Genomic DNA, 25,587 nt, shown 5'->3' with positions numbered 1-25,587 from the left:
ACTTCAAAAGATATCAGTGCTTTAAAAAGTTTTTTCCAAGTAATTCCCCCCATAAAAATAATATCGAAGTAACTTTTACCAGTGACTCTAAAGACCTTACACATGATTAAACTAGTTTTAAAACAGACATTAGAATTGGATTAGCTCATCAAGAACTGTGAAAAATCTAGTATTAGACTCTAAGATTAAGAGTCACACTTCCATGGCTCCGTGGACGCTAGTGGAAGAATGAGGCTCTGGGTCAGAAAGAGAGGAGAGCCAGCTACTCAGAGAGATGGCCAGAGAAGCCTCCTGTCTGTACTGGTCCTCCAAACAGATTCCCACAGACAGCTTAGAGAGCCACATAGCAGATGACATTGTAGTGAAGTAACCTGCCCTGTCTCAAAGGAGACCCAGTCTTGTATAAGTATAGTTTGCTTTTGCTGTGCCGGATCACTCTATCTTATCTATTTTGGCTATGCAATTCCTTGTTGAATTCTATCAAATGTTTTTTATGCATTTATTGAAACAATAATTTTTCTCATATATATAATTAATATAACATTGTTATATTAATTTTGAAACACCTCCTATTCCTGGAATAAACCCTACTAGGTTGCATTTTTATTATTCTTTTAATGTATACCCCTGGGGCTCACCCTTAAGGATTTCTTCGACAATTGGGCATTGGTTTGTGTATTCTCTCACAATGACTTTGTCTGGTTTTAGTATTAGGAAAGTCTTGACCTCTAAAATGCCAGGTAATATCCTTGCATGTTGAGTGCTGTATCTCAGCGCCACAGCTATGCCTGGAAGGCAATAAATGAACACTGGATGAGTAAACTCCCCTCAAACGGGACAGTGTGGCTCATGCTGGACACTCTCTTAGCAAGAAAGGGATCCAGAACAATATGGAGTTTCGGGTCTCTCCCTAAAGAGTAAGGATTAAAATTTTCCTTTGAAGATTTGTAAATGAAACAAATTACTGTTTCCTACCCATCTCCCATTGGTTTCTAATCAATGTCCTTGATAAGACATACCACAGCATAAACTGGAAGCAGGCCTTCCTGCTTTGTGGTGTGTGTGTGTGTGTGTGTGTGTGTGTGTGTGTGTGTGTGTGTGCGCGTGCGTGTGCATGTGTTGTCACTAGTTAACATTCTATATTTGATTGTCTACAAGTAAATAAATTATATTACCTGATCTCTAATTTTGGTAAAGGCTGTACAGGGGACACTATAACTTAAGAACATCTAGTAATTCTCTTAATTGTGGAAAACTGAAGAATTTGTCTGGGAACACAATATAATTATAAATTGAAATATAATGATAAATTGATACTTCTAAGCAGACAGAAGTCCTGGCTTTCCACTGCAGGTTTTAGTACCTTGAACAGGAGATTCAACCTTTCTCTGCCTCCGTTTCCTCATCTGTTACATGAACACCAAATAACAATCACAAACATATTTAAATAAAATGGTACACCGAATGGCTCTCAACACATAATAACCATTATATCAGCATTAACTATTACTTCATTTTTAATATTTAAGAATACTATAATTGAAAATTTAGTGAGAAATAATAAAAATTCAGATTAATAAATTAACTTATACAAACTATTAGATGTATTATAATGATATGGTCTCTTAAAGCATACATTGTAGCTTCAGAAATGCTCTTAATTATCTTCATGATAATTCCTTCTTCCTGGTAAATAGATAAAGAGAGTCTCAAATAATTAACTTGTTCCAATATGCATAGCTAGCACTGGCCATTTAGACACACACATATATATGTAGCTGGTATGATTTGCAACATTTACACATAAAAATACCAAGCAGTATCTGTAGAAGCAGCAATCTTGATATTTCCAAAACATATACTATACTAAGTAAGGTTGAACTTTCCAGATGCTTTTAGAATGTCTTGCTACTCACATTTCTCTTTTCAAAACTGATTCTTATTCATATTCTTTCCCATACACCAAGTCCTCCAAAACCCCCTTCCCTGCCCACCTAATATTGTGTTCTCTCTCTTAAAAAAATAAAACGAAGACACAAAAGAAAAAAGTCACTAAAAAACATGGAGTCTGCTTTGTTGGCCAACTACCCGTGAGCGTGAGACCTTCCCGGGAATGTGGTTGATACGCCCAGAGTCATGTCATTGAAGAAAACTGACTGCCCCTCTTCCTCATGTTGGGGGGATGGCTTCTTGGCTAGGGTGGGCACATGCTGAGAATTTGAGTGGCTTGAGCCTGTGCAGGTCTTGTGAGTTCATGTGGGCGTCTGCCTTGTTGTGTCTGGAAGACGCCATCTCCTGGGAGTCACCCACCAAGTCTGGATCTTACAGTCTTTTTACTTCCTGTTCTAGGGACATCCCTGAGCCCTTAGGGGAGGGATGTGATAGAGACCTCACATTCAGGGCTGAGCACTCCCACGTCTCTCTCTGCACAATGCCCAGTGGAAGGCCTCTGGTACTCACTACCCACTGCAAGAAGAAGCTTCTCTGATGAGGGTTAGGAGGGCCACTGATCCTCTGTCTGATGTTTAGTTAAGATCTTTCTCTTTTTGGTCTTCTTCCTGCTTTCCTGTGATGGGTTTTTGTCTCGGAAATCTGTGGATTTGCCCTGCTGGAAGCAAAATGACTTCAGACAATGCCGAAAATGGGCAACCTTCCCCAGATGGTCAGTTCAAAGATAGGAGACTAATACAGAAGAAAATGTGTAAATTCCTCTTTTACCCTCTTGACTTCACTTTTGTGCGCCTTGTGGAGATCATCGCTCTTGGGGATAGGGTAGATAAATTAAGAAACACACTGCCCAGAGATTAGTGTTTCTGTGGCTCCTCACTTCTGTCAGCTGGCACGATCAATGCACCCAGCAAAGGAACAAGAGGGATTGGGATCCATGAACATTCCCTTGGCATTACATCCCAAGCACACCATTGCTCCATATTATGGACTCTTAAAGACTAATGAAGGTATCTCTTTCAGGAGCCCCTTTATCATTGAAAATAAAGGTGTCCTTTGTCAGATGACATCTAATGATCTTTCTCTTGGCTGTTCTGTAGATGAGATTCTGAGACTAGTTCAGGCCATCTGGTTCACTAACAAAAGGTGACAAAGGGGGTTCCCAGGTGGCTGGGAACATCTGGCAGTGATACCAGCAAGCTGGTGTCCCAAAGAGCCAAGACTATTTCTCCAAGCAGAAGTTGAACTCTGAACTGTGTTTATACCAGGCAGGAAGAGTATCCAGAAAAAGAAAATCTCTTTGGTGCTTTATTCTTGCTTAAGCACAAAACACGGTGTGATTGAAGACATGTCTTTCCTACAGGGTTGGGGAGAGTCAGTCTTCCTTCCACTGGTGGGAATGGCCTGAACTACGCTGTGGGCGACCTTTACTGTACCAGCAGCAGGGCATCAACTGACTGTTCCTTTGTAATGTCTTCTAAACCTGAACTGAGGGAAATAAAGTGATTTCTCCCCACTCTGTGGGCTGCGTCTTCGTTCAAATGATGATGTGCTTCGCTGTACAGAAGTTTTTCTTTCAGAAGGCCCCATTTATGAATGGTTGGTCTTTTAATACCTGACTTTTTCATGGTCCTCTTCAGAAAGTCTTTTCCTGGGCCAATGAGTTCAAGCCTAGTACCTACTTTTTCCTGTCAGATTAGTTAATTCTAGATTAGTCTGGTTAACATCTACAAACCTTACTTTAAGTATTGAACAAGTTGTTAAATACAGTGTAGCTAAGATGAATGGCTGGATGAAAAGTTTCTCTTGTCTCTTATTCACTGATGGTAAGAAAACTACCCAACTCATCCATACATCACGACGGAAAAGAAGACAGTCTGAAGTTGTCCGGAAGCAGGATATCAGTTATCAGTTCTAATTGCCTCTAATCTTGTCATATCATAGTGATTTGTGTTCAAGAATGAACAATAAAACTGTTTTGCAGGAAACTACATAATGCTGTATATTTGTATTTTCAAAACTAAAATGAGAAGGATTATAAGAAAATATTATAAGAAAACAGTGTACCCTCAAATTAAATGTGTGTTCTACCCTGATACCGTGAACATCTGAATTTCTTTATACTCTTCAATGCTCCAATTACTGGCTTCAGCATTTGCTTTACCAAAAATTGATAAAATAATGCAAACTCTAGACAGAAATCTTCCAGTTGCCATATTAGTCCTTACACCTTGTCAGCGCCCTAGCTCTGCCTGACCCTTGAGTTGCGAGGTTACGGCATCTCTCAGGCTCCTCAGCACTGTGAAGTGCTGGGTTTAAACACATTACCCCAACTCGCAGCAAGGTCTCCCTATCAATAGCTTTTGTTCAACGTGGGCTGAGGTGGATGTCTACGTTTGAAAAGAGAAATCTGAAATATGAAAACTACTGGGGAGGGGATTTCCAGCAAAGGTGTTTTCTGAGTACTTATCCATCTGCTAGCCTGTCTGAGAGCAGGAAATCACCCCGTGCAGGTGTGTCAGGACTCCTCTTTGGGATCTCTATCTCTCAGTCCGGGAGCTAAGTTAGGCTAAATATGTACCTGGCTTTCCCAGGGTGAAGATAATAGCAGAACATTTTACCATTGTTAAATTTGTTTTGAAATAGTTAATGATGAATGTCTTAAAGACATCCCTATGCATGTAATGTAATGTGATTCATTGGTGACACTGGTCTTCAAAACAGGAATGGCTTTACTAGTTCCATACAGCCAACTGTATGTAACAAATCTGTAGTTTCATAGTAATAGATAACAAGCCCTCCAATACATGTATCCTTTTGATATAATAGGTTTATATTAATAGATTTTTGTTAAGATCTCTACAGTTGCCCATCTAACTGTGTGGTTTGTGAGCTACAGCTCACTACAATGCTATCTTTTAAAGCAGTCCAGGGTAGGAACGACATAGATAGGATGCTGTGAGAGAGACAATTTGGGGATGCTAGCAAGGAACAGGACAGACGGCCAACAGAGCTCACCTATCCTGTTCTAGCTGAGAGACCACCCTCCGTCTCAGTTCAGGCCAGCACTCACCTGGGTGAAATCATCCCGGGCTTTGCCGCAGTTACAAACAGAAAGTGTGATACCGTTTTCATTAGAGCATGTATCTCGCTACAATGCAGTGCTTGCGCATGAGCTGTGTCTTATTATTTAACCTGAAATTTATCTTTGATGTTGAGAGTGTTTTGATAGGCCATAAGATCTAGGTAATTCTCAATACAATTTTCAACTAAGTCTAAGAGAGGGAAATAATTTCTTGTGACTTTACACTACTCCAGGCCCTAGCCTTGCCTCTCCCCTCCTCCACTATAGCTCCTTACCAGAAGGAGTAAAACCTTTCAAGTAAAAGATTATGCTTCAATTGGAAATTTTTTAAAAGACTCTACCCAGAGATGAAGATCCAAAAGTATAGCTCAGCAACCCCAGAATAAGTCATTAGCTACCACTATTTATTAAACAGCATTAAAATCAGAAAGGAGGTTACAGTTGAGTCTCGTGTTTGAATTTTCTTTAAAAGCTACAGAACCATGTATTCCATAACACTGTGCATTCCGGTGAGTTACTGAGAGGAGCTAGAAAATCAGCTGCTTTCCCAGAGAGTCTGCCGAGGCAGTCTTGTAGTTCTTCACATTTAGTGCCCTAAAATTAGAAAATAAATGCACATTTAATCTTATTAGCCTGGGTAGCGTACCTTTACATTCGTTGGATATTTGCATTAAAAAACTAAACCAATATATTTTATAACATGACATTCCATAGCAATTGTTTGTGGTGCCGGTATTAAAATCAAGACCTCATAATTCCAGACATGGAATCTGCTTCTGAGCTCAGTGGAACCCAGCCCACAAGCAAAAAAAAAAATCTCATTAACTTAAAAAAGCTTTGTACTTAAAGTCAGATATACTTGGAAAAATCTAAGAAAAATATGAACTACATTTTCACCCCTAGTATCTGTGAGTTTATTAGTTTTAAAATTAGTATAGGGGGATTAAAACTGGATTACAGGTGATTAATGATCACATAAAAAGAGACTTCAATAAACTAAGTTACTACCACAAATAAACCTCTGGTTTTTCCGAGGAACAGTCAGTTGCTACTCCCCAGCTCTGAACACATTTCAAGTGTATCAGAGAACCTTCCAGGTTTATTAGAAGATAGCACAGAAAACTTCCACACTGCCCCACAAAATGTCCCATCTGGTTGAAGGTGGTTACGATAGAGGAAATTCCAGTTTCACTTTCTGTTCTATTGGATGAAGCTGGCAGAGAACTGACAGGTGGCTTAGCAAAGAATAAGGGCAAAGGATACAGAACATGAGTGCCATGCCTCCTCTTTCAGACCCAGCACTCTGCCCCCGGCCCACACAGAACATCGCTTCTAATACCGCAGCTTAAATAACAAATTTACCCCACTAAGCAGAGTAGCTGAGTCACCTGGCTGCATGAGGGAAAGTTGCTTAGAGAAACGGCTCGGTTTTAATTTGTTCTTTTAGAATATTTTAATTTTGTTAAGGGTCATTAAGATTCCACACAACTGCTGAGAAGCAGTTAATATAAATGCAGATATCCAAGCAGTTTCAAGTGACTTGTAATATAGTGCCTTCCATAAGGCAAGGCAGGTATATGGAATGTCACTGGATTTCCTTATTTTTAAGATTCATTTTTATTTTATGTGTGGGAGTGTTTTCCCGCATGTATGTCTATGAAGGGCATGGTACCTGCAGAAGCCACAACCAGGGTTTCAGATTCCCTGGAAAGGGAGTTAAAGACATTTTCGGGTTGCTGTGTGGGTTCTGAGATTCAAATCCAGGTTCTCCAGGAGATCAGCCACTGAGCCATCTCTCCAGCCCTTGTGCTCATATCTGCCACTCTAGAAACCATGGACCTGGAACTGGGAAATGACGCAATGGTGTAGAGAACTTAGTGGTTTTGCTGAGACCCCAACTTCTCTTCCTAGCACCCACATGGCAGCTCAGAACCATCTGTAACTCCAGATCCAAGGGATCAGATTCCCTCTTTGGCCTATTGGGAGACCAGGTACACACATGGTACACTCATACACATAAAATAAAAATAAGTACACTAACTGAAGTGTGTGTTAAAGCACCTAAGAGGTAGAGATGATTTTCCTGTTTATGGATGAAGTAGGAGGTAAGCCTACCTTCTGACATTCAGCGCCATTATGCTCTCAACGGGTCTGCTTTTCGGTCCGTTTGGGGGGTGGAAGACCTTCTCCCCCTTCCCAGGCATCACCTTTCCTATCTTAACCACGTAAGGGTCAGCTGAGTGTGCTGGGTAAGGTTCAAATGTCCCTGCCTTCATGCCGCCAGCCTATAAGTAAAAACAAGATAATTCAATACGTTTGTAGAACGCAGCTACAAAATTACATCATCAGGAAGCTCGTATATTATTTTCCAGTTGATGGACTTGGTTTTATATTTAAAGTTATCTATTCTGTTCAAATACCAACAAACGGTCTCTCTACTGCCAATTCTGTAGGGTCCAAACATTACAATTCTCATAGTTTTCTATAAAAACAGGAATGTTTGAGGGGCTGGAGAGATGGCTCAGTGGTTAAGAACTTTGCCTGCTCTTCCAAAGGTCCTGAGTTCAATTCCCGGCAACCACATGTGCTCACAACCTTCTGTAATGAGATTTGGTGCCCTCTTCTGGCCTGCAGGGATACATGCAGGCAGAACACTGAACACATGATAAATAAATAAATCTTTATAAGAAAAAAACAGAAATGTTTGTAGAAGATAATATTCTACACTGTTACCAATCATTGATATTTTAATCAAGCTATCAACTAGTGATTTAGAAAGCCTATTAATGAAGGGATGAGACAAATGTAAGATATATTTCTCTATGGAAGGGGACAGGGAGCTTACCACTAACATGAGAATGCTGAATTTCAGACAATGATGCCAAGAAGATCCCCTCCCTCAAAAGAGGAATAGCGGAGACACAGAAAGTGAGAGGAAACATAATCTACTCTAGAAAAGCCTTTGGGTCTTGTACAAGAAGTCAATCCAATGATTTTTCTACCTGCATGTGAGATACACCAGAAATTACTTGGACTTTCTAAACTGATTTGATCGGATGTTTATCTTTACATGTTTCACTCATTAAGAGGATTCTGTGTGGTGACATATGACTGCTGTCTCAACCGAGGGCAAAAGATCTCAATTTTAAGGCCTGCCTGCCCTTCTTATAGCTAGAACTTGTGAGTGAAATGAGGAGGAGGAGGAAGAGGAGGAGGAGGAAGAAGAAGAAGAGGAGGAGGAGGAGGGGTAAGGGTTAGGGGAAGAGGAACGAAGAAGACAGAACCAAGAAGAATACAGCTCAATGGCAAAGCATGCACCTACCAAGTATGAAGCCCTGTGTTTGGGCCACAGCAATGTAATGAATGAAGTGAAGGAAAGAAGGAAGCAAGCAAACCAATCCATTTGAAGCTGCAAAACAATCCCACACCAGTTAAGAATTAGAGATAATAAAAAGGGTTATTTATTTGAGGGGAAAAACTTACAGATCACCGTCCCAAACAACAACCCTCTCGTCACAAACAAGAAACAGAGAATCTAGCCGCTGGAAAGGGAGCCAGAAGAGGAGAGAGAGAGAGAGAGAGAGAGAGAGAGAGAGAGAGAGAGAGAGAGAGAGAGAGAGAGAGAGAGAGAGAGAGAATAAGAGACCACGCCCCAGTGGGCTGGTATCTTAAAGGCTATTGGCTGAAGGAGTGGAAGGAGCTCCCGCATCATCCATTCTGTGGAATTATAATCCAGTTAATTAAGAATCCTTTTGCTTGAAATATCTAAGCCAAAGTATATATCCTGATTGAAACTAGATAGTATTTACCTAGCTTGAAGCATATATATGCCTATTCTCAGAGTATGATATGTACATTTTTCATTAGTCAGAATATTTTTTCTGTCTTCAAAGTCTTTTGTTTCATAGTTATCACAGAGTTTCCCAGCCCCTTTAGGAAGCGTCCCGTGAGAAAACCAATGCTAGTGTGTCCTGCGAACTGAGAGACAAATATAGCCCAGAAGCCTTGAATGGGTCATGACGAAATGTATTCTACAGAAGAGAAGGCATGCTGGCTTGTCCTGCGAACTGAGAGACAAATATAGCCCAGAAGCCTTGAATGGGTCATGACGAAATGTATTCTACAGAAGAGATGGCATGCGGGCTAGCTTTGATGTCAATTCAACATAATGTAGGATTATCTGGGAAAAAGGAATTTTAATCAAGAAAATGCTTCCGTAAGATTGGCCTGGAGGCAAGTCTGCTGGACATTCTTTTGATTGATAATTTATATCGGAGGGCCCAGTCCTCTGTAAGAGATCCCATCCCTGGAAAAGTGGTCTATAGGTATATAAGAAGGTGGACTGAGCAAAAACAGTAAGCAACTGTCTCCATGGCTTCTGTCCTGCCTCCAGGCTCCCGGCCTGGCTTCTCTCAACCATGGATGTGTGGGCTGAAATAAACCTTTTTCCCACCCAAGATTCTTTGGGCCATGGTGTTTCCTCACAGCAACCATAACCCAAAGAGAGAAATTGGTTCCGGGATTGTGGGGCATTGCTGTGACAGACCTGACCATTTTGTTTTGACAGGACTGTGGAAGGAATTTTGGAACTCTAGGTTGGAGAAGCTGTTGAGCGCTCAGAGATCTGCAGGCTAAAGCATGGGAGCTCAGAAGATGAGAATGTTATGAGCAATAAGGAGAACAGAGGCCTGGACTGTGAAATCCCAGAAGGAAGTCTGAGAATCAAAGACTGGCAGGGCCATTGTACACTGTGAACTAAGAACCACTAAAGTGAAATCTTTGCTTTGCCTCAACAACTGATGTCAGGTTGCTGGAGCCAAGAAATTAGCATCGATTAAAAAGAGACCAACAGTTACATGTGGTGGCTCATGTCTTTAATCCCAGCACTCAGGAGGCAGAGGCAGATGGATCTCTGCGAGTTAGAGGACAGGCTAGTCAACACAGTGAGTTCAAGGCTAGCCAGGACCATTAGCGAGAGACACTGTTTCTTAAAAATCCAGGGAGAGACAGACAGACAGAGACAGAGGACAGCATCTCAGTAATCACAGCTGGTTCTCCAGCCCCAGCTAACCAGAAATATAGATTCTTAATTCAAAGTCCTGCTTCCAGGCTCCTGCCTTCAATCCTAGCCCTGACCTCCTCCTGTGATGACGAGCTAAGATCTGAAATAAACTTTCCTCCCCAAGTACGTTTGCTTAAGGTGTTTTATCACAGCCATGGAAACCCACGTTTGGAACACATAGATTATTTTGAAAAGCTATAAGGAATCCTCAGGCAAGTAAAAATAAATTTAAAACAAACACAAAATGAATAAAAGTTAAAATGTATGCGGTAATAAAATTACCCAATGAAGCTTTGAAGAATAGAAATCTGTACTTATATAATTTCTAATTTTTATTATTAAGTTTTGAAACCTGAATAAAATAAATGGTTTTTAAGAAAATGTAAATTATTCAAGTTGACCAAAAAGTGAGAGAATTGCAAAAGGCAGGAGGGATGCTGAAAGGGATGGGAAAGCTAAGGAAAAGCCCCCTGCTGCAGGTGAGGCCCAAACTCCCCCTGGGAATTGCTCCAAGGCTTTGTGAGGAATGGAAATTTCCAGGGCTACTTAAACTGTCACAAAGGAAGGAATCCTCCACACTTACTTGACTATGCTGGAATCTACATCCTATATGAAACAGAACGAAGAATTCAAAAATAATTTATGGGTGCAAAGGGTGGGACCTTCGTGGTCCTTGTTAAACGTGTGCAAGGTGGATGCCAGGCTTGGTCCACAGGACCAAAAAATGGGGCCTGGTGGAGAGGAGGAGGAGGAGAGGAGAAATAAAGAAACTTGGGGGGAGTTGGAGAGATGGGTTGGCCATGCAGAGTGCACACTGCTCTTACACAACACCCAGGTTTGTGTCTCGGTCCCCATGACCAGTGACTCACAACTGCCTGTAACTTCAGCTCTAGAGGATACAACTCCCTCTTTTGGCCTCCTTAGGCATGCACACATACATGCATACACACACACACACCACAACACATACACACAGAAAGACACACCCATCAATTAGAAAACGGGTATAAAAATTCTTAATAAAATACTAACAAGCAAAATGTATACTCAAAGACCAACACAGCATTAGCAAGTGAGAATGAGTCTAAGAAATGTATTATGGTTGTTAGTCACCTTTTATAACATGGAAAAACAGAAAATAGGATGATCTAATAAATAGTTATGCCACTTGATAAAAATAATAATAAAAATCCAGCACATATTCCTGAATTGTCCCTATTTGGGGGCACTTACAAAAATAATCTAGAATTATCCTATTAAAGTGAAGATTAAGGTAAGGCTAGTCACTAGTATTCCTGATTTAAGTAATATTGTAAAGTAGTGAAGCTCCAGATAACATGTACCTAAAAAGCTAAAGGAATTGACAAAACACCTATTAGAACATACGAGCACTTAATGAAGTATTTGTTTTTAAATTGAATGTTTTTACAGAGACAACTAACACAAAGGGGAACTGCTGAAATGCTTAAAGTAACTAGGAGCAGATATGAACCATGTAGGCCTGGGTAATGTAGAGCAGAAAGCTGCACAAGAGGCAAGGGAGCCCTTTAAAAGAAGTTTGTTTCTACATCAGAAGATCCAAGTTATAAATGTGGTGATATAGGAAAAATTCCAAACATTGAATTCTCCAACAAAGTATCACAGGGAGTTCGTGAGCATGTAGGTGTGTGTGTGTGTGTGTGTGTGTGTGTGTGTGTGTTATGCTTGTGTGTAGTGATGCTTGTATTTGAATGTGCAGATGTGTGCACACGTTCATGCAGAGAGCAGAGATATCAGGTGTCTTTCTCTACAATTACCTGTCTTATTACCTGAAACAGGTTCACTCACTAAACTGGAGGTTCACTGTTTCTCCTAGGCTAGCTGCCTGGCCAGCAAGCTCTGAGAATCCGCCTGTCTCTACTCCCCAGGGCTGGCGTCATAGCATAGTTTTTTGCATGAGTGCTAGGGATTTGAACTTAGGTCCTCACACTTTCAGAGAAGTGTTCTTACCCACTGAGTCATCTTCCCAGAGGGTTTTGTCTGGGGGCTTTAAAATAAGTCTGACATTCTACAGAGAGATATTAATATTTGTGACGCAGGACAAAAAGGAAAGTGAGGCAGAAGAAATAAACACAGAGACCTGTCAGCTGGAATAGAATTCAAAAATACATTCTCAGAATGGAGAATTTGACATTATAAAGATATCCCTTTGAGGCTAGGGAGGTGGCTCAAGTGTTAAGAACACTGACTGCTCTTGCAGAGGACGTGGGGTCTGTTCCCAGGGCCCACAGTGGGTGACTCACAACTGTCTGTAACGCTAGTGCCAGGGCATCCCATACCCTCTTCTGGCCTCCAAGAGCTCCTGCATGTACATGGTGCAATGCATACATAGATGCAGCAGACTAGAAAGCTGTTTCAATGCAAAGGACAAACATAGGTATGTTCTGAGTATGCAGGAGCATCTTCCCATTCTGGTCAGCACGTGCATCCGAGCAGAGTCTACAGGGAGATGAACAGGAACGACCAGAAACAGGGAGGCCAAGGTTTCACTAGGGCTTGGCACAGTCGAGGCACTTTTGTTTTCGTTCCTACCACTCAGAAGCTTCTGAAGCAGCAGCAGACTTAATTTCCATCATTATTTCAAAACTTACATGATGGAGCTGGGCGATGGTGGCGCACGCCTTTAATCCCAGCACTCGGGAGGCAGAGGCAGGAGGATCTCTGAGTTCGAGGCCAGCCTGGTCTACAAGAGCTAGTTCCAGGAAAGGCTCTAGAAACTATAGGGAAACCCTGTCTCGAAAAACCAAAAAAAAAAAAAAAAACTTACATGATGGCTTTCAAAATTTCACTGGAAATTAAATCATATTTAAAACAAACAGCAATTGATTCGCTGTAACACCTTTCTCATCTCAGCCAAGCATTGTAGCTCTATTTTTCGTGTGTGTCTGTGTCTGTGTGTCTGTGTGTGTGTGTACATGCGGTATACATATGTGCAGATGTGTGTACTGGTATGCTTGTCAGCGTCTGGGCATGTGGAGGTCAGATATTGATGCTAAGTGTCTTCCGATTTCACGGGCCACCTTACTTTTTGAGACAAGGCTCTCTCTAAACCGGGAACTGACTTCCGGCTACACTGACCAGCCAGCAAGCCCCCTGTGATCAACGTGTCTTCACCCTCCGCCCTATACCCATCCCTAAAGCTGATGAGCATGCATCCAGACTCAGCTTTCCCTGGATGCCGGGGATCCAGCTTCAGGTCCTCATTTTGAACGGCAAGCACTTTATCCATAGAGCCATCTCTGCGGCCTGCTCTGTGGCTTTATTTATATGACCTTGTAAAACTTCATACAAAGAAAGGTTGATTATTTACATGAGCACTACAATAATTTAACAGCGAAAGACAGACTCTTTCCCACCCCCTCCCTTCATGTCCCTCCCTTATTCCCTCTGGTCTTTCTATATAGCCCAGGGTGGCTTAGAACTCAAAATCCTCATGCTTCAGCTATCCATGTGTCAGGACAGGGATTGAGAGAATAGGCCCCCCCCACCCTGCTGGACATGTTATTTCTTTATACTGCTCAATTATTTCTCAGTCCGAACTTTTTACCTTTTTACCAGGGGACGATGGCTTAAAAGGCTTCAAGGAGGAATCCTTCTTTTCTTCCTTTTTGAGTGGAGGTAAAGGATTCTCCAGAAAATAAGGGTTATTATCAAAATATTCCTTAGGGTGAAGATTCAACTTGAAAGGGGCCCCTTTGAGTAGCCGATGGTGTTCTTCGTTATCTTTCTGTAAATTGAAGCGTTTGAAAGTACACAATGTAAGTTATACATGTTAGACACAGTTCAAGGCTAAAATCACCTTTTTAATTAATTATACATGTAAAAAAGACATGCCTAATTATGAATAAGCACAACTCTCATTTTGAACAGAATCCATTTAGATACAGCAAACTATCACCTGAACAAATCCTTACTACATACCTGGACAGCAGGAAGAAAAAGGATTGGTCTCCAAGTCAAATCCCAGTTCCTTCTTGATTTTTAGTATTTTTTTTTCAGGAGTTAAAGGGAGCTGCTGACCTTTGGTGTCATGTCTTCGAGTGTAAATAAGAATACTATTTCCCTTTGACATTGCTAAAGATCAAATGAGATTATGTAGAGAAAGTATTTGGCATATGGTCAGCCCTTGTAAATATCAGTTTTAGTCCTAAGCACAAAAAAAAACCTAGTGCTTCCTCTAAAACATTTTTGTATCATAGTATTTTTAGCTGCCTAATACTCAAGCAAAACAAAGGTTATTTTTTTTTTCAGTTTTATATTGCAATCCTTTCTAAGTGGAAGAACTAAGTTTAAAAACTGCCAGCTCTAGATATAATAGCAAACAAACAGGTTGTGAAATAAGATTTAGAAGGATAAAATATCGATTTTTTTTCACTTTACACACATGGAATTTGATATTTCATCCTTTAACAAACTGAATGGCAACAATTTAAATGAGGCTGAAGTGCTCAAGAGAAGGCATGTATTCCCCAGTAAGCTGTATTGGCTAGTTCTGTGCCAACTTGACACAAGCTAGGGCCATTTGGAAAGAGGGACTCTCAGTAGAGAAAACGCCTCCATAGCCCTGTCCAGCAGCATAAAAACAGACACACTGATCGATGGAACTGAACTGAAGATCTAGACATAAGTCTACACATCTTTACACACCTGATTTCTGACAAAGAAGCCAAAAGTACACAGTGAAGAAAAGGCAGCATCTTCAACAAATGTTCTTGGTTAAATGGGATGGCTGTGTGTAGAATAATACAAATATATCCTTATTTATCACCCTGTTCACAATTCAATTCCAAGTGGATCATGAACCTCAAAATAAAACCAGACACACTGAATCTGATAAAAGAGAAAGTGGGGAATAGTTTTGAGTTCCTGGGCACAGAAAGGGTTTCTGAACAGAACATTGACAGCACAGCCACTAAGAGCAACAACTAATACATAAGACCTCACGAAGCTGAAATGTACAGAATTAGGCATGAGATTTCAGGCAAACCTGCAGTCTACAGAATGTGAAAAGACCTTTACCAATTGTACATCTATTAAAGGACTAGTATTTAAAACATATAAAGAACTACAAAATCTGAACATCAAGAAAACAAGCAAGTCAGTTGAAAAATGGGTAATAGCATTAAGCAGAAACACAAATGGCTGAAGAACTTTAAGAAATATTCACTACATTTAGCCATCGGGGAAATACAAATTAAAACTACTTTGAGATTTCATAGTACACTAGTTAGAATGGCCAAGATCAACTAAAAAAGTGACAGTTCATGCTGGTGAGGCTGTGTGGTAAGGGGCACACTCATCCATTGCTGGAGGAGTGCAAACTTGTACAACCATTATGGAAATTAGGATGGTAGTTCCTCAGGAAGCTGGGAATTGATCGACCTCAAGACCCAGCAATACCACTCCTGGGCATATACTCAAAGGACTTTTCACCCTACTGTAAGGACACTTGCTCAACCATGATCATTGCTGCTCTATTCATATCATTTAGAAATTGGAAACTCTAGAAGTCCATCAACAGATAAATGAATAACAAAAGTGTGGTTATTCCATTTACAAATGGAATATTATTCAGCTGTTAAGCAATATGAAATTCTCAGGTAAATGGATGGAACTAGAAGAAGAAAAAAAATCATCCTGAGTGATGTAACCCAAACTCCAAATAGACAAGTATATGTGTTCTCTTCCAAGTGGATGTTAGGTTTTAAGCCTTCCATGTGAGTGCTACAATATAAATGACCGCAGAGGTTAGGTACCTAATAGGGAACCAGCAGGGAGGAGAGGAAGGGGAATAGAATATATTGTTATGGAGAGATAAAGAAGAGACTAGAATAGGAGGATTGACCAGGGAGGAGATGGAAGTGAGGGGTAAAGGAGGGAAAGGGGGAAGAGAGAACTAACAGTGAAGTCCATTTGAAAGGCCATATAGAAACCTACCACTATAGAAGCTTCCTAAAACACATACATACATGAGAGGAAGCTAAGTGGAATCAACAAATAATAGAGGAAACAGAGCCCTAACTAGACATGCTACCAAAATCTGCAACGACAGAAATGAGCATCTTATTGAGATATTGGCCAAAGGGGCCCCATGTAAAGCTCCTAACAGTACAGATTATTGGCAAGGCTACATGTGTTACTCTTCATGACATGATGACAAGGCCCTATTGCTGAAGACAAGACTTACAAATGTCATCAAAACATGAGAAGTCCTAACTACCTAACTACAAGCTTCACCTAACTAATATTCATGGTACAGGAAGGTACTCTGCATGCTATGGGAGGAAAGAAGATTATCATTAAAATCTCCCAGCTACAAACCCTGTGACCTAAAACAGTGATCTCCTTCAAAAATATATGGGTGCATTGATGGCACAAATATTTTGGGTGTAACCAACAACTTTCTGATTGAATTTAAGGCCATTCAATGAGATAGAATCCATTCCTTACACTGTTAAAGTGGCCAAGAATCTATATAGGTCATCTGTCTAGGGGAAAACCCAATACTATTATCCTGCTAAATGAACATAGCAATAAAATGACTCTTAATGATATAGTGCCCTCCCCATAGATCAGGGGCTTGTCCAGCCCTCATCAGAGAAGCATCTTCTTGTGGTGTATTATAATTAAACAGATATCTACAACTTGAAAGTGTATAAAGAGAGAGACTTTGGAGTACTTAGTCCTAAATGGGATGTCTTCATCAAAGCCCTCCTCTCAAGACTCAAGAAATCTATGCAAAAGAGGAGACAGAAAGATTGAGAGCCATAGGTGATGGATGACTCCAAAGCAACAGAGTCTTACAGACCCAACAGGACTGATGTACATATGAACTCAGAGACTGTAGCAGTATGCACAAGTTCTACACAGGTTCAATCATGCTGAATGTGTTCCAGCAAGGAGAGGGGAAGTGGACATGGCCTCCCACCTAGAATCTGGATACTAGCTGCATTTGATACCTGCTGGCAAAGATAAAGCCAGTCTTCTCCAGTGAAGTGCCATTGGCTATGTCAACCATTCTTCAAGGCAGCCCCATTCCCAGGTGTTGCCAACCAACACAAAATGAACTCAATGGGTTTTTTGTAATCATTGTGCTTTGTTTAGGTAATTGATCTTTAGATTGTTTGATTTTCATTTTCATGGGTTTGTGAGTTTGGGGTTTGGGTTTTTTGTTTTTGTGGTTGTTTTGTTATTTTGTTTTGTTTGTGTGCATATATGTGTTTCTTGATTTGTTTGTTTGTTTGAAAGCAATGGTTCTCAACCTTCCTAATGCTGCAACCCTTTAATACAGTTATGCATATTATGGTGAGCCCCAACCATAAGATTATTTCATTGCTACTTCATCACTGTAATTTTTCTACTGTTATGAATTGTAATGTAAACATCTGATATGCAGGGTATCTGATACACGACCCTAAAGGGGTTGTGACCCACAGATAGATAGCCACTGTTTTAAAGAATGAGAACATAAAGCTGGGTACTTAGGGAGGTAGAGATGATCTTGGAGGAACTGAGAGGGGGAACGATGCTCAAAATATATTATATGAAAAAAAAACATTTTTTCAGTTAAAAACAAGAGACTGGTCAGTAGGCAACTCTATAGTACATTTTATTAATTATTGATTGATATGAGAGCTCACGAGTGGTGTCGCCCTTGAGCTGGTGGTCATTCCTGAGTACTAAGAAAGCAGGCTAAGCAAGCCAGTAAGCAGCTCCACTTTTGCTTCAGTCCCCACGCCCAGGTTCCTGCCCCACTTGAGTTCCTGCCCTGATATCCCTCAGTGATGGTGTGTGACCTGAGAGTTACAAGTTTAAACGAGGCCTTCCTCCCCACATGCCTTCCCCACAGTGTTTCATCACGGCTACAGAAACCCTAAGTTGGAAGTGCATGCTGCCTCTCAGAATTCTTACTCCTCTTGGTGTCTCCTCCTGCTTTGCATATCTCCATTTCCCTGTAGAACTTCGTGAGTTCTTAACCACCTGCCCTCCTCTTTTCACGCTGGAGCAGTGGTATTGACCTTTTAATTATTATATGTACCCTTTGAACAGTGCTCCTTAAAATTTAGTTCTCATGGGAATCAATTGATAACCCATTCAGATTATAAATTACCAAGACCTTCCCTCAAAGACCTCCGATTACACTGACTGACCCACTCTGTGGTCTTTTTTTTATCAGAAATGTTAACAGTCACCCTATGTAATTCTAACGTCTGCTATTATACTGGAATTTTTTTTTAAAAAAATGCATTGGATGTTTTGCCTATGCACATCTGTTAAGCACTTGCATGCCTATTGTCAACAGAGGCCAGAAGAGGACATGGGAATCCCCTGGAACCAGAGTTACAGGTGGCTGGAAACTGCTATGTGAATTCTGGAAATCAAACCTGGGTCTTCTGGGAGAGAAGCCAGTGCTGTTAACCACTGAACCACCTCTCCAGTCCCACGTGGCAATGTTTTAAGGATCCTGTTTACTAGACTGTGGTCATGCTTTATCAGAACACTGTATTTGATTTTTGATTTACTAACTGCTGACCTAGAATATTGCGGACCAATACACAGATACCCCAGTGATCAAAATAGAACAAAATAAAAATAAAATTTTATTGTGAGTTAATTTTCAAAGTTGAACAGATAAAGGTTGAAAGGTTCAAAACAGGCGACTTTACCTTATAATTCAGTTTGGCAGCATCATATAAGTCGGCGGAGTGTGAAAGCTGCTTGCCTATGGTAATATTGGCATAGCTAGAGAAGGAGCACATAATGGTGAATGCAGGGCTCAGGTGATTTTCTAAACAAAAAGCAAACTATATACAGGTACTAAGAGTATCTTACCCATATCCAGTTCCTTTTTTTCCTGGGTTGGTGTATAAATTCTTCCCAGGGGGCTGATATTTGTCCCTGGGTTTTATCTGTGCACTGAAGAATGGGACAGGGCCACCAATTGTTCCATAATAGCTTCCTAATCCACTTCTTCAATGTCATTTGGGGTTTTAAATGGGGGAGACATTAAAACGTCAAATTTCATTTATATATTTCACCACAAATTATAAACACATTTTAAAGCATTGAAAAGAGCAGATATCCTGGCTAGATTGACTGACTGCACTGGGTATGTGTTTCCTCCTGTGGGGTGGTCCTTAAATCCAATCAGAAATCAATTGGTTATCCCTATAAGCCATGCCATTGTTGAACCCATGGCCATATCTTGCCACAGTGGTCATTAGTGTAGTTCACAGCTAGATAAGACTGCCCATGACTTTTTGCCCACAACAGGTTACATAGCACTCTTTGATACGGAGAGGTGATCATCAGGAAGGAAGTTTCCTGGTCAGTACCAACTTCATTTCTCCATGTTCTCTGATTCATGCATATTTATAAAAGGAGTTTAGTTAGAACTTGATGGTTTAGACCCTATTGCTGAACATACATGAATCATAAAACATAGAAAAATTAAGTTGGTACTGGCCAGAAAGCTTCCTGCTATGTAGCCTGCTGTGGGAAAAAAGCCATTAGCAGTCTTATCTAGGAATGAATTACAAGAAAGACCACTATGGCAAGACATCCCCTTAGGTACCAAAGTAGCATGACTATTATAGGGGTAACCGACTGCTTTCTGACCATATTTAAGGTCAACTTCTCAGGAGGAAATATGGCTGGTAGAGTAAATCTAGCCAAGAATCCATGGTAGGGATCTCACAGCTCATGGGGGTGAGTCTATGACTAATTTCTGCTAAATACACATAGGATCTATCTGCTCTGTAAATTTCTTTCTCTATACCTATAGATCAGTGCAGCTCAGACATCCAGCAGAGAAATGTCTTTCTGCAGTGGACCGTGGTTAACTAAGAAACTCAGAACTGGTCCAAATGCAGAAAAGAAGTAGCCGTTGGGCACTCATCCACAAATGGGACATGCGCGGGACCGCCTCCCTGCAAGGCTCAGCAACCATCTCAGGACAGAGGACGGAAAGATTGTAAGGGTCAGGGGTCAGGGAGGATCGAGCCAAACAGTGTTTCTGGACAAGACAGAACCACTGCACTCCTGAACTCAAAGCATCTGGGGCTGCCTGTACAAGACAGCCACAAGATCAAGCCAATCAACGCTGTAACACGGAAGGGGGAAGAGCTCAGCGCTTCTGCCCCTGAGAATCTGTGGACTGGTGGCTTCTAGGAATGGAGAATTGGTTTTCTTTAAGGTGTGGACCCTAGCGAGTCCCCCAAGCTCCAGTAGATGCTCCCACACCCAGGAGTATATGGTCAGCACAAATTGAACTCCTCGGGTTATTTAAAAAGGAAAAGAGAACACAAGGTTGAGGGGGGTAGAGAAATGGAAGATGGGGTGTGGGGAAGGACAAATATATTGCATGAATTTCTAAGAGAATTAATAAAATATTACATTTATAAAAGATTACCAGTTAGATGGAAGTCTGAACTATAGAAATGGAGTTTCACTAATTTCAAGTATATAAGAATGAAATTAGTTTTGATCAGTCCTCATCTACCATGAATTCTAAACTAAGAAGAATCAAACATATAAAGTGTGAGTGAAAAATCATGTTTTTAATTTTAGTTATATAACATAATATAGCATATAGTCTTGTGATTTAATGGAAAGGGGGAAAAAGAACTTTCACTTGACAGCTGCTATAATCCAAATACAATGTATCAGTGATAAATTATTTTCTTTGTCTAAAAAGCATTTCTCTTCATTTCACAGTAGTATTTATAATCTTTATAAGCATAAAAATATACAAGGGCATAAACATGGTGACCCAAGGCATTTTCCATCATCATTTTTGCAAAGTTTTTGCAAAAATGTATCTTCATTATCTAATTGGCTTTTATTAAATAAACTAATAGAGAACAAGTGACCCAGATAATAAAAAAAATTAATGTAGAAAGTGCTATTTAAAATTGCATGTCAATCTGTATCACACAAAATACCTGTCTCTACTAAAGACAATCATAGTTCAAAATTAAGTCCCACAGAAAAGCATCCACTTTAAAGAGAGAAAGTGGGAGCGAGATAAGGTGTTTTCCCGCAACACTTACGGTTTTTTCTCTCCACTACTAGGGATGAAGGCTTTGCTGAGGTTTTTCTTGGCTTCTGCCATCATATGCCGCCTCCTCACTTGGTTCAGGCTCACATAGCCTTCCCCTTCAAAGACCCTTGTGAACTGGGGATCGAAGTACCCAGCCTGGAGATTGGACATTTCCTTCGATCCCCCGGGTAGCATCTGTCTATTTTTGCTTGCAGCTTCATTAAAGGGGCCTTCAGAAATAAAGAGTATTATAATCTCAACTTCAATACTAATCAAAGGGCATTAAAATGAAAGCAGAAAAATTCTCAAGATGATGAGCCAATTAAGAGTTTCAGCTTACAGCTGAAAAAACACTAAAAATGGCATGAAAAGCAACATCAACAATAAAATCTAAGAGGTTTTCATGAAAACGTCTGAACGTTTGAGTGGAAGTGGGTTTTCTGTTTGTTTTTTAACTTGTTTTTTGTTTGTTTTGTTTTGTTTTTGTTTGTTTGTTGAGACAGGGTTTCTCTGTGTAGCCCTAGTGTTCCTAGAACTCATTTTGTAGACCAGACTGGCCTCCAGCTCAGAGATCTGCCTGACTCTGTTCCTGGAGTGGGTGTGGGAGGGGGAGATTAAAGGTGTCCCCAGTGGAGATGAAGTCTCAAACACTTTCAACCTCATGAGTGAGACTTTAAAACAGTGGTTCTCAGCCTTCCTAGTGCTATGACCCTTTAATGCAGTTTCCCATGTTGTGGTGACTCTCAACCAGAAGATTATTTTCATTGCTACTTCATAACTGTAATTTTGCTACCATTATGAATCATAATGTAAATATTTTGGGAGATAGAGGTGATGACTCCCAACCAGAAGATTATTTTCATTGCTACTTCATAACTGTAAATTCGCTACCATTATGAATCATAATGTAAATATTTTGGGAGATAGAGGTTTGCCAAAGGTATAGCGACCCACAGGTTAAGAACCCACTCACTGCCTTAAAAGCTCATTTACCCAGTGGTCCCCATGGACAATATCAGGAAGGGGACATTCCACACTCACAGTGAAGCAACCCTGTCCTAGGTTTATCTTAAGATGCTTAAGTGCCTATGTTCACTAAGAGTCCAGAATGTTCGCTTTTATTTTTAATGAACGTAAGAAACAGCCCAAGCTCTGTCTAAATGATCAGTGTTCAAGTGTCATATTTGCACCACAAAATAATGCAGTCTAGGAATTTGTTTAAAGGCTGCTTTTTGTAAACATGTAGATTTTCATAATTTGAATCTTGAAAGCCTTAACTTCCAAACTGCAAAGAATTTTTTAAGGTGTGCACAATCCTAAATGTGAATTTGCTTACTCATTTTGGTAACTTAAATTTTTGTTTTGTTTTGTTTTGGTTTGGTTTTGTTTTGGTTTTGTTTTTTTAGGAACAGAGTCTCACTATGTATCTTTGGCTGGCCTAGGATCCTCAATGTAGACCAGGTTGGCCTTGAACTCATAATGACCACCTGTCTCCTGTTAGCTTACATTTTTGAAAAGGTTGGCACTGTACATTCACCTTCAAATGCTACCATATAAACATCTTAATGAGTCTTTCTTGCTGTGGTTGGTTGCCTATTTTCCTTTCACAGATAATGGTACTAATGTTGTCATCCAGAGAATGTCTAGATATTCTCATGAATATTGTGTACCACTTTTTTATCATCGATGCTTAGCATAATGCATATACTACTCTTATACCTTGACTTTCTAGTTAATCATTTACCTTGGACATGTTTCTATATCAGTTAATTTTTCATTAATACAAAATCTGAGACTTTGAAAGTATATATTTAGATTTTTTTTTCTTGAGGTGGGATATCCTGTAGCCCCGGCTGGTCTTAAACTCCCAATCCTTCTGCCTCCACCTCCCAAGTACTAGGATTACTGTAATGGACCACAACACTCTAGGTCTTTTTGTTATGACTTTTCTTTAAAAAGAAATCTTGCAGCTATTCAGTTAGTATTTTCTTTTTCAGACAAGTGATAACAGATACCATTCATGAATTCAAATGTTTCTGCAGAATAGTGTCCCGTCTAAGACAAAAAGCTAAACATGGGGCAGGAGAGATGGGTCAGTGGCTAAGATCACGTGCTGCTCTTGCAGAGGTCCTGGGTTCACTTCCCAGAACATCAGTTTCCAGAGAATAGGCTATGTCCTTCAGACGTTCACGGACACCAGGTACACATGTGATGTACCTACATACATGCAGCCAAATACTCAGCCACATGATATCAACCAACAAAAATTTAAAAAGTTAAAAGTACAATATTCTAGAAGGAACTTACCATGGAAAGAAATAAAATTACCCATGAAGAACAAATGAAGGTGGGGCTAGAGAGGCGGCTCCGTGCTTAAGGACACGATTCCCAGCACCCACAGGGCAGCTAGTAATCATCTGTAACTCCAGTTCTAGGAGATCCAATGCCCTCTTCTGGCCTCCCCAGGCACATGCATGAACATGGTGCACAGACACACGTGTGGGCAATATATCCACACACACACATAAATATAAATAAATAAATACTTCTAAAAATTTTCAAAGAATAAGTGAAGGTAAAGGAGCCCAACTCATAAAATTAAGCCATCCCTAACTCTGCTACAATGTCAAAGCTGTCAGTGTCATAATGTCAATGCTAGAACTCGATGCTCTAAAATATATACCATTAAAAATGATATAACATTGCCAGGCATGGTGGCACACACCTTATCCCAGAACTCTGGAGGCAGAGACAGATGAGTCTTTGGGTGTTCAAGGCCATCCTGATCTGTACAGCCAGTTATAACAGCCAGAGACACTCCCACTCTCTCTCTCTCTCTCTGTGTGTGTCTCTCTCTCTGTCTCTCTCTCTCTCTCTGTCTCTCTCTCTCTCTCTCTCTGTCTCTCTCTCTCTCCATATGTGTGTAGTGTGTGTGTGTGTGTGTGTGTGTGTGTGTGTGTGTATTCCCTTGAAACAAAATCAAAATTTTAGTATTGGAAATGCACGCTATTTAACTATTAAAACTACCAAAGATACTCACGATTAAATGGTGCCACATATTTATCTCCCACGGTAATGTATTCCATCTCACTGAAGAGGCCAATCCTCTCCATATCGGTTTTCCCTGTTTCCCCAGGCATGATTGCGTCTTGGCGTGGTGACTTCAAAAGGGTCCTTAGATCTTCTTTTGCAACAAAATCCTACTTTACATTAAAAACTACAGAAAATTGTTTTTCTTAGTGAAAAAAAGATTATTAAATTTCAAACTTAATTCTTTTTAATTTTCGGACCGGTCAGTTTGCTCATCGCTTCTTTTATCACACACACACACACACACACACACACACACAGACACACACAGACACACACACACACACACACACACACACACACCCAGCTGCTGCCCCCATCAGATCGACTTGTGCACAGCCTTCCCAAGCTTCATTATGGCCACCTAACGGTGTAGGCAGCCTTTGTTTCCCCCGTGAACTGGTGGCTCCACAGTTGGGAACCGTGGTATAAGGATGGATCCTTTTCACCACCCTCTTGGGGCAAAGGTTTTCACTAAGCTGCCCGCCCTGGAAGGGAACTGCTGGAATTAAGAGGCCTCTGGCCTAGCCACCAGAAAATGGCTAGAAGGACAAAGCCCTAACACCACCCTCCACTCCTTTATTTACCAATGTAGCCCCAGAGCCCACACAGCCAGGGAGGAAGGCTCTTGTCGACTTTGTCCCGACCTTAACTCTTAAGTAAACTTACAAAGCATTCATTCACATATTTAACAAATGCTTTGCAAACCTCTCCTCCTGCAGGTCGAAGTAGGAAAACAGATTTAAAAGGCATAAAGCTTGGCTTATATAATCAAGTAGACAAGAAAATCGTGGAATTCCACACAAGCAGAATATAGCAAGTTCCCTTTAAAACGTTTGGATAAGAAGGTTCTTCTGTCATAACCCTGCCCTCTGCAACCTTGCAATTTACTCAATAAATACTTTACTGTGTCAAGGTGTGTTAGGAATATTTCTTAGACGAGCCTGGGTTAGGATGAGGCACCCGATTATAATGGATGGGGAGGGTTGGCTAAAGAGAGAAAATAATTGAACTGAGTTATTTCAACTAAGGGAAAGGAGGCTTGAACTAGGCAGGTATCAAAGGAACATCCCATGTCCGCGAGGCCAAGTCACCTATGCAAAGGGCACCTAATCCCCCAACCAGGATCAGACGGCCCCAGCTCCAGTCGAGGTCCGGTCCACTGCAGAGCTCGGAGAGCTCGGGGACCAAGCGCCCGCGTCCGCGCCCACAGCACATCTGCAGAGCGGCGCGTGCAGCACACACAGTTCTGCCAGCAGCAGCTGGCGCTTGTTGGTCCGCGTTGCCGAGGGAACGGGAGAAACCATTTTCAATAGGCTACAG

At 40.8% G+C, this 25,587-nt stretch overlaps 1 protein-coding gene across 2 annotated transcripts; it reads right to left on the bottom strand.

Annotated features, from left to right (window-relative positions):
- Positions 1-5,520: 5,520 nt before the first annotated feature.
- Positions 5,521-25,473, bottom strand: C4H4orf47 (chromosome 4 C4orf47 homolog). 2 transcript variants are annotated; one of them, XM_038329127.1, is made up of 8 exons: positions 25,359-25,473; positions 24,215-24,391; positions 21,185-21,404; positions 18,966-19,103; positions 18,800-18,875; positions 13,681-13,860; positions 7,148-7,317; positions 5,521-5,626 (listed from the first exon to the last, which is right to left on the bottom strand). In XM_038329127.1, exons 2-8 carry the CDS (start codon positions 24,312-24,314, stop codon positions 5,560-5,562), a joined length of 951 nt encoding a protein of 316 aa, XP_038185055.1. In that variant the 5' UTR covers positions 24,315-24,391; positions 25,359-25,473; the 3' UTR covers positions 5,521-5,559. The 2 variants fall into 2 exon arrangements, with proteins under 2 accessions (XP_038185055.1, XP_038185056.1); XM_038329128.1 differs by lacking the exons at positions 18,800-18,875; positions 21,185-21,404; positions 25,359-25,473 and having other exon boundaries at positions 24,215-24,232.
- Positions 25,474-25,587: the final 114 nt, after the last annotated feature.

Source organism: Arvicola amphibius, chromosome 4, assembly GCF_903992535.2.
Source record: "Arvicola amphibius chromosome 4, mArvAmp1.2, whole genome shotgun sequence".
NCBI lineage: Eukaryota > Metazoa > Chordata > Mammalia > Rodentia > Cricetidae > Arvicola > Arvicola amphibius.
Note: the sequence above shows the minus strand (reverse complement) of the source record. Positions and strands in the feature narration are given on the sequence as shown.